This window comes from Maylandia zebra, linkage group LG23 (genome assembly GCF_041146795.1).
Source record: "Maylandia zebra isolate NMK-2024a linkage group LG23, Mzebra_GT3a, whole genome shotgun sequence".
Taxonomy (NCBI): Eukaryota; Metazoa; Chordata; class Actinopteri; order Cichliformes; family Cichlidae; genus Maylandia; species Maylandia zebra.
In genome coordinates, this window is record NC_135188.1 from 47,116,924 (window position 1) to 47,126,492 (window position 9,569).

The 9,569-nt window shown below is 38.7% G+C and overlaps 1 protein-coding gene and 2 non-coding genes across 6 annotated transcripts; 1 reads left to right on the forward strand and 2 right to left on the reverse strand.

Annotated features, from left to right (window-relative positions):
- Positions 1-91: 91 nt before the first annotated feature.
- Positions 92-210, reverse strand: LOC111501511 (5S ribosomal RNA). Its single transcript, XR_002721528.1, has one exon. It is a non-coding gene; the product is annotated as a 5S ribosomal RNA (ribosomal RNA).
- Positions 211-495: 285 nt separating this feature from the next.
- LOC101474692 (uncharacterized) lies at positions 496-2,685 on the forward strand. Its single transcript, XR_002721526.3, has 3 exons — positions 496-674; positions 836-948; positions 1,981-2,685. It is a non-coding gene; the product is annotated as an uncharacterized LOC101474692 (transcript).
- A 971-nt stretch (positions 2,686-3,656) lies between these two features.
- Positions 3,657-8,878, reverse strand: LOC105940438 (cytochrome P450 4F3). 4 transcript variants are annotated; one of them, XM_076880243.1, is made up of 7 exons: positions 8,811-8,878; positions 7,744-8,011; positions 7,433-7,577; positions 7,297-7,350; positions 7,051-7,178; positions 5,178-5,294; positions 3,657-4,477 (listed from the first exon to the last, which is right to left on the reverse strand). In XM_076880243.1, exons 2-6 carry the CDS (start codon positions 7,933-7,935, stop codon positions 5,220-5,222), a joined length of 594 nt encoding a protein of 197 aa, XP_076736358.1. In that variant the 5' UTR covers positions 7,936-8,011; positions 8,811-8,878; the 3' UTR covers positions 3,657-4,477; positions 5,178-5,219. The 4 variants fall into 4 exon arrangements, with proteins under 4 accessions (XP_076736358.1, XP_076736355.1, XP_076736356.1 ...); XM_076880240.1 differs by lacking the exon at positions 5,178-5,294 and having other exon boundaries at positions 3,659-4,477; XM_076880242.1 differs by having other exon boundaries at positions 3,661-5,294.
- Between the last annotated feature and the right edge of the window lie 691 nt (positions 8,879-9,569).

The following is a 9,569-nucleotide window of genomic DNA, read 5'->3' on the forward strand; positions in this document are numbered from 1 at the left end:
CAATGAGGAGCGTTGTCATGAAGCTTTTCCTGAAGCTGCCTCCACTGAGTGAGCAGCGGCGCCCTCTGCAGTTTGTGTGTGGAAGTGCAAAAGCTTACAGCACCTGGTATTCCCAGGCGGTCTCCCATCCAAGTACTGACCAGGCCCGACCCTGCTTAGCTTCCGAGATCAGACGAGATCGGGCGTGTTCAGGGTGGTATGGCCGTAAGCGAGAGAAGCCGGCTATAAAAGACCTTTTATACTTGGCAAATGTCACGCACTTTAAAATATAGTATTGTGCTAAGCTTCACATGTTACAGGGAAAACATGCAAACCTTTTTTGCGAACTGCAGCTTCAACGCTGAGCTGCAAAAATGCTTTTCCCGCGGTAACGTCACCATAATAACGCCATAAATCCTGCCATTAATGACACCCTGCATCAGCATGCTGTGGACATTATTCCTGACATTATGTTTGCAGTATGCTTCTGAACCACAAACAGGGAAGTGCTCACGTTTCTTAGAACAGGTGGGCTGATGATGTAGATATTGATGCAAATGATTAAGGTGGCGCTACTGAAATGTGTGAAAACTGAAGCCCCCAGATCCAAGTGTTATTTTTTCCTGCTCAGGTAGAATTTAATAACAGCGCTCTGCACTTGCCTTGATCTCTGCTCAGTCTTTAATCCTCTTTTGGTAAGAACTTTTTACATGTACATTAATTTTTTATTTTATTTACATTTTTATAGGAAACAAGCTTATTTTTCATACAACCAAGAAAGAGAGATAACTAAATTTCTGTATTAATCTTTATTAATTTATCCTTAAATAAACTTTAACATTAATTCCACCTTCAGAGCATTTCAGTGACTGAAGTCATCTTCACCACCTGCTGTTCCACAAGACTGACTCGTGCCTGAACACCTGCAGTTTAACCCACCAATCACTCATCAGTTAAGCAAAAAACATGGTGAGTGTCGTCATTGGGAAACGTTTAAATGATACATTTCTAATATTATAATTAACTTTGGCTAGAATGTTGTAGTTTTGTGACTACACCTTATATCAATATTAGTGCTAACACAGCTTTTACATATATGAAGACAATACTTAGCTGTGACTGCTAAGATTATTGATTGTGGTCTGTCATTTTCTCATGTATAGTTCAATGTATGTGAATTAAAGTTGTGAATTCCTGGTGCCTTTAGGTAAACCTCATAAACACAGCAATATAAATTCCAACACCCATGAAAGTCATTCAAAAGGCTTTTTTGTTGTTAAATGTGTTGTTAATAAATAGCTAAACTGCTACTTAACGTATGAACTGCTATACAGGTATGTTCATATATTTTTAAGATCAAAGTTCTTTCCAGCAAACACCACAATATTATAATAATATAATATTGCCATATCTTTGTGAAAGAACAAAAATGAGACTGGCTTTGATATATAACTTTTGGAAGCTGTTATATTGATGGGATCTTATCCTTTAATCATTTAAAAGGCTACATCAAAACGACTAAGAAATTATCGACTGATGTGTTTATATTAATAAAGGAAAATTGTTAGTATTGTTTTTAAATGATGACTCGAGTTTGCTAGATGCACCTCAGAGCACACCTTACTTCCGGCCACATATTGAACTATAAATAGCGATGTAGACGCGCAAATCATTTTCAAGAGCGATAGCGGGACCAAAGTGCAGATGGCATAACGGTGGGACTTCACAGACACAGGTATTCTATATACCTTTAGTCTTTACACTGACACACAAACATTAACCCGACTGGACCATCACAGTATCAGAATATGAGGTACATTCATTTTAGCGTCATAGTCACACTGTTTGGTTTAATATTGGATTTTCAAACAGAGTAATTACCGGTCCAGCAGAGAATAATGATCTGGTCCTGTTCTTCTGTGCTGTTTCATCGTTAACTGAGTTTACTTTTGGTCCTCTAAATTCTAAATCATGAAAATGTTCCTGTTTTTTCTTCTCCAGGAAACAATGAGGATCCTGTTTACCTGTTTGCTGCTTGTGCTGCTCTTTGCCACTGGACTCTCAAAACCAGCCAATCTTCAAACCAAACCAATGGTGAAGCGGCAGAATGAAACCCCTTATGAAAAGTTTAGACGACAGCATATAGATGCTAGGATGAGTGTGAAAAAATGTGATGCAGAAATAAAAAGTAAACAGATCTACAATGTTGACAACAGTTGTAAGGATGCTAACACATTCATCCTTAGTGATGACGAACAGGTCAAAGCCATTTGTAATGGTCAAGGAAGATGTGATCCCAGGAGTGGCATGACAGAGAGAACAGCCAAGTTTCGTATTGTTATATGTGAAGTAAAAAATGATGGAGCCAGGAAACCCAAATGTCAGTATAAGGGCAGGCTTCTCACTGACAGAATAGTTGTAGTCAAATGTGGAGGATTACCTGTGCACTATGATCATGACATAATGACCTTTCAACACAATAACACAACTATAGGAAAAATCCCCATGCGCTCTACTTCTGTACCCACAAATATACATGTCTGAGATAGCGTTTCCTGCATGTCTTATTTATTTATTTATTTTTTGCTTTTTGCTTTATTTACCAATTGGAACTGTAATTTTATGTTATGATTAAATGCCACTATGCACCCTTCTCATATACTCCATTAAAAACAACAACAAATGTAATTAAAAACAAACCAACAATCAAACCAAGATGCTGTCTCTGAGAATTTACTTTATATAAGAAAATGCCCCCATGTTTTTACTTTGATTTGATGGTCATTAAAAACTGAACTAAAACTAACCAAAACAAAAATATTACAGGTGACGTATATGAGAGGGGCTTTCTTGTCAGCACATCCTGAATGCATTCATTGCTTACCCACTTACAGTGTATGATAACAGCAGCCTAAAATACTAGACTTAATTGCTGTGACCCTGTTTACCACCTCTAAGTACTGGAGAGAACACAAGGTCACCAAGGGATGCAACACATTTGGTATCAGGTCTACCAGTTGGTTTAAAAACTAAAGCTGGCCAATGAAAGGAGCTATTTGTGGAAAATCATTCACATACAGCACGCATATTCTCAAGAAATGAACATCTGTACATGGGCTTTTCAGTAATTTAACTTGTTGCATGCAAGTTAAATTCGGGCTTATGGCCCATCATCCACATCTGTTAATAATTTAAAAGTTCAAACGTCCTCATGCTGCACAATGGAGAATCTGGATTTTTTTCCTTTCTCTTTTTTTCATTACGGTGAGTTTCTCACATGGGGCTGAGAGTGGTAGTATCCGGTCTGGCTGGAACTGGACAAAATGCCATTCAGGATTCCTCTCCCCAGTTCTCCACCCCTGCTCGTCAAATCCATCGGTAATGATGGCCAAATGAAGCTTCCTGAAGCACTGAAAAAGGTTCTTTACTTAAAGCTTTTCAACACAGTCATGTTCGGTGACATCTGGTGGATTCATTGTGATTGCCCACTATGATAGGCTTTATAATAATTTTAAGCTTGATCCTTGTGGGGGAGGAGTCAGGCCACGGACAGGTTTTAGAAGATTTTGTGGCTTGATGTGATGAGTCTGTTCTGTTATCACTAAAAATTGTAAAATGTTGTATTACTAAAATATCCTTTCTGAGACAGTTTGTTATATGTGAGTGAAGTTGCCCCCCCACCTTCTTCAAATCCAACAAAAATGGTATCAAACATTTGTGCTGCAAAAATTTTATTTTGTGCCGCTTTCATTTTAAACATATTAATAAAAATTTCTAGAGGTCATCAGAGGTCAACCAGCCCCCCCCCCCACACACACACACACACACATTAATGGAATCAAACAAAATTGATGTCAAAGGTTTGTGCTACGTTTGTGCTGCAAACATTTGTTTGCGCTGCTATCATTTAAAAAATATTGATAAAATAACGTCTTGATGCGTGCTTAATCATCCAGGTAAATAAATCCCAAAAGGTTGATTCTGTTCATCTGGACATTTTCAGTTGGAGAAGCGTTTCGTCACTCATCCAAGTGACTTCCTGCAGTTAGCTGAGACTGAAGAAGTGTGTGTTTTCCTATATTAATGGATGAAACCACAGAGGTGTTCACACCAAGCAGGTTTCCTTTGTTGTCAGATATGTACACAATATGGAAATCAAGGAGCACTTCCTTCAGGTGTGTAATTTGGAGTTAGCTACTGGAGATGCTGTTGAAAAGCTAGTAATGGCTGTACTGGAAGAAAATAATCTGAAGATTGAAACATCTGGGGTCAAGGTTATGATGGGGCTGCAAACAAGAGGGGGCACTTTAAGGGACTTCAGTCAGGAAAACAACAACAACAAAAAAAAAAATAATCCAAAGGCCTGTCAGGCTGTCACGGCGGGGTGCGCCGATGTGTATGGAAACAGGACCCAAAAGCAGATGAAGACGAGGAGTTGTAAGATGTAACAGAAAAGTGATCCTTTATTGAGACGACGGTAGGGGTAAACCAGGAAAACCTAAGCAAACGAAATAAAAACACTAAGAAACAAAATACTATGAGGTACTAAGACCAAAAACTATAACTATGACTGTGGTGGAAATAAACAGCCAAAGACTATGACTATGGTGAGGAAAACAGGCGACGATGAAGATAATGACTGTAACTGTGGTGAGATAAACAGACTACCCAACCATGACATGCAGAAAACAGAAGGCTTAAATACACACATGAGGTGATCAGGGGACGTGGAGACACATGAGGAAACAGCTGACTGACATGAATCTAATGACAGGACCAGGAGGAGTGAAACTAAATACAATGACCAAAGAACACATGACACTGTCAGAATAAAACAGGAAACACTAAAACTAGACATGACAACACAAACTTAACATACCTAATACGTGATGAATAATGCAAGAACTCAAACATAGAAAACCAAGGGAACAATAATAAATAACAGCTTAAACTAAAGCTAGATAGGAAATGACACAAAACTAATCACATATCAAAATGAGACAAATACAAAAATGACCTCAGAGCGCTGGGTCAAAGACCCAGCCTGTGACACATTGCACTCTCTACCAAAACCAGATTAAGGCAAAATCAAACATGTTTTGTCAGCTTTTTCAACCTAACTGAAAAGCTTTACACTTTTGTGGCCAACTTGTCTAAACAACACTCTGCATTTATTAAAATGCAGGAGAAGTTGTTACCTGAGCAGCGCCCACTGGAGCTGCAGAAGCTGTCAGAAGCTGTCAGAGACTAAGTGGGCCCACAGAGAAGCTGCCCCCAAGACAATGTGGAAGATCCTCCTGTACTGCATCGTGAAGCTTGGAAGCAAATTGATAATTATGCTTCCATGAACATGAAAGTTGACTGCAGAAGAATTTGTATAAATCACACGGAATATAGTAGAATAAACTTTTAATCTAGCAATCTTTCTTTCTTTCTTGGTTTACAGATCTTAATTTTTTTTCTGGAAGAAAAAACCCACCTGAAATTCAATTGTGTCTTAAGATCAGTTTTATTTCTATTTAGAGATATGAGCACATCTAAGTTACAACCCAACTGTGCTACCAACACAGAGTTGCTAAGACTGTTGTTAATTCTCTCTCTTCATATTAGAGAAGATTTAAAGTTTTATCTGGCTGAGTTAAAGATTGAGTTTCATTGTTAAGTGAGTGTCAAGATTTCACTCCTAATGTGAATGTGTGAAAACTCAAAATCAAACAGCTAATTAGTGTCTGAGCGGTGCCATCAGTGTAAGATTTAATTGTTTATTTTTGTGTTTGAGCTATATTACATAAGAACACAAAAGTGGGAGCAGTTTACTGCAGACACAGGTTACTGCCTGCAGTAAATTTCATTTTGTGTCTGATCTTTTCCTGACTCGTGATTAAAAATTACGTTTAAACATTATATTCACTAGCTGGGACTACATCCTCAGTTACAATGTACGATGATGGTTTAAGGAGCATATATTGACTGAAGAGTGAAAGGGGCGTGGATGAGGTGTGGTCCTGTTCCTGAAATTTAGACAAAAACTCCACTTGTTGGATCATTCCTCTGATTGCTCATTCAGTTTGGGTGTGTTCAGAAGCTCCAGCTGCAGCCACAGGCCTCCCTCTGCACGCAGGACAAGTTGGGGAAGACGGCGAACTCCAGCTGAGCTGCTCCTGACTTCAGGGTTCACCCCTGGAGTCATTCGAAACCTGAGCAGGGTCAGGGCCACTACAACTTGAAGCTCTGTCATGGCAAATTTCTGACCAATGCAGTTCCTGTAAAGAGATTGTTGATCTGCAGACAGCTGTTGTCACTAACGGCGCACTCGCTTACGTCACTGTTGTGAGACATTCTCGCAAAAAAAAATCACGGTTTTAGTAACGCAGTAACGCAGCGTTCCTACGGGAAAGTAACGGTAATCTAATTACCGTTTTTGCAATAGTAATCCCTTACTTTACTCGTTACTTGAAAAAAGTAATCAGATTACAGTGACGCGTTACTGCCCATCTCTGCTAGTCAGTACTCACATTCTACCTGGATCATCCTGCATTCACCACCCGCCTGCCCACCCTGCTATGGCTGCCACCTTGTGGACACCAGCATGCAGCCCTTTCCTCTGGAAACTATCCCTCACACTCCAAGCGAGCATATCATTTATGACTGCTAAAACTGCGCTATGTGGAAGATTGAACACAAGACAGAATTAAACTCAGTGGATACATCCTCTGTAATTTGGAAAAACTTTTTGACAAAAAACTTTTTGATAGTGTGCCCAAAAATTAAAAAGAAAACAAAATGATATTTTCTGTAAATTAATGAAAACTTTACATTTTGAACTGCTAGAAATTTTTCTACAATTTTATAAATTTAATAAGTTGTTTTACTTGTCCAGCCTACTACTAATCAACCTTGATGACTTATTAAGAATCTAAAACTAATTGTAAAGCGAATTTTCCTCATGGCAGCACCACTTTTACCAACAACCCATCAAAATGGATCAAATGCTTGCTCGTCTAAATGATCACTGAAACCAAAAATAGTTTTGTGCATGAGTGTATGTGTGACTGTATGTGTGAATCTTACATGCATGATTTTAGACGAGGAGTTAAATATGGTAATGTAGCTCTTTAAAATATCAAAATGAAAAGCTGGAGTCAGCAGTCGTCTTTTACGAAACCACACCTGGCCATTTCTGATCAGCACACTGTGTCCTGAGACAAAAGAGAAACAGAGTTAGTGATGCTAAAAGGAACATAAAAAACTGGAAAAAGGTGCAAGTCCTGTAAACTGTGTAAGCACAGATGACAAGAACTGAAATATTTGACCCACCTAGCCAAGGCTGTAGGTGGTGATAAATGAGACTCTTTTTCATTGTCATGCTGGCTAAAGGAAGTAATTGATGGATGATGTAAGAGAAGAATAAAAACTGTGGTTTAATTACTTGACTGTTGGTGTTTTACCCTACCAGGTGCCATTAACAGAGGTTTGACGTAGTCAGGGTGAAAGAGTCTGATCAGGTGATAGAAAGGACCGAGGAACCAGCAGCAGGAGTGTTTGTACGTCTTCACCAGATCATCTATCTGCTGGAGACCTTCTTCTGTGCTCTGCATCTTTAATGTTTTTTCACAAAACAAGACAGAATTTTGCAAAGATTATAGTAATCAAAGAGCAAATGTTAAGTCCATCCTGTTTAACTGTGAAAGCTCTTGTTACATCCTATGATATAGAGATCATAAATACATAAATATAAAACTAGATGGTGCCTGTGTATCGTACCTGCCCCAGATGGCCCAACAGCCATGAGTTTGCCGGTGGTTTGCTGAAGCATGACAGCCTGTGAGAGTACCAGACTTTCCTCACAGTCAAAACTGCAACCGCAGCAACCAGTCCAGTACTGAATATGTACATTAGTGAACAGAGACATGTCCAGCTGAGGACCGGAGAGAGGACACTGTGCAGGAGAGCCATTGCTGAGAGAGAAATTAATATTCAGAAGTCCTCTGATCCTGCTATGTGGTTGAGGAAACTGCTCCAACCCTCAATTCTGATTCGACAAGGGGAAAAACAAATTACCGACAGTTTTCAAAAAGAGGCAGTCTCCCTGTCAAATATTAGTCAAGGCTGACACTGCTTAGGTTCCTGATATCAGATATATATGGAATCAAAAACATTCCCGTCATCTGTTGTGTTTATCTTCAGAGAAGCATAACAAGTCTGATTATAGTGATACAGTGAGTTAGCAATCTACTTAGAGAAAACATAGTAACAGCATACTTTTTATGGAATGGTGGTACAGTAAAAGGTAACTGCACAGTTACAGTTTTGCATGTGATTCTTGTTACAACCATACAGAGGAAGTTCCATTTTCAATTGAGTTTTATTTATATAGCGCCAAATCACAACAACAGCCGCCTCAAGGCACTTTATATTGTAAGGTGGACCCCACAATAAAGCATCAGAGAAAACCCCATCATATGACAGTGTGGAGGAAAAACTCCTCATCTGCACATTTAAATACAACTTCTGGAAGCTTATTTCAATAAATTATTACATATAATATTGACATAATATTCCCGTAAATGATTATAATGTGTTAAGCAAGCTCTAACATTTAAACATAGTATCAGACTAACTTAACAGTTCATCTGCATATTTTTGAGACTTACTACAGATTTTTTTTTTCTGTGTAAAACAAGCAGAGGTAGATGGAGCAGCTACAAAGTTTGCTTTTTCTTCAAGTCGGAGTTTGTTGATCAGGTGGTTTGATGAAGGACTTCCGTTCACTTTTCCCGGTAAAAGTCTTAATGTTGATTAAAGAAACAGAGTTGCTGTTTTGGACTTACCTGTTAGTGTTTCAGAAACAAGTTGTGCCGGTTTGAACATTCAAAGGTATCTGGGACATAATGTCTGCTCTGTTTAATATCTGGACCAAAGAAAGTTAATAATAAAAACCGGGACATCCTGAGCCAGCTTGCGTAAGAGTTTACTTTTAGCCTAGTGGCTAAGCCAATCAAAACAACTGTGGTAGCTTTGATTTGTCAATCCAACCTGCTCAAGAAAACTACTTTAAAACACATATCCAAAAAACACACCAACACTCGAAACGCTCTCTGAAATACCAAGGCTTTAAATGTCATCAATGATGTCACTCGTTCTTAAGAAAGCAAGTCTTGATATGGTATCATAAATATATCATAAATTTTGTATGATATCTATATCTGTACATGCAGCTAATCGAGGCTTAACAAAGTAAACAAATCAAATATTTTCTTGCATCTAAAGAAGCTACTGTAGTCTTATAACACAGGACAACAAAGATTTTGCTACTTGGAATAAAACATGCTCTTTACATAAAATACAGTGCGCTGATTCTAAATCAGAAGTCAAAATTCATCTAGATGTTAAGTTATAGGCCAAGTACAGTTTGGCGACTACGTTGTAAATGGGCCCGGGTAGTGATGTATGGCAACATTATATTTGATGCACCATTACCTGCATCATGGCTTCCAGCGCCTGGTTTATAACACATGATGACAGCAGCATGTTCCTGCAGCGTCTGGGCACATCTGAGCAGCTCAGTGAGCTGATGTCAGTAGTTGCTA

Excerpts from the sequence above, each read along its gene's own strand:
- LOC105940438 (XM_076880240.1), bottom strand. The coding sequence starts at position 7,935 with ATGGCTCTCCTGCACAGTGTCCTCTCTCCGGTCCTCAGCTGGACATGT. Across the intron at positions 7,578-7,743 it reads TGTTGGGCCATCTGGGGCAG|ATGCAGAGCACAGAAGAAGG; the intron begins GTACGATACACA and ends AAAACATTAAAG. Across the intron at positions 7,351-7,432 it reads ACCTCTGTTAATGGCACCTG|CCAGCATGACAATGAAAAAG; the intron begins GTAGGGTAAAAC and ends TACTTCCTTTAG.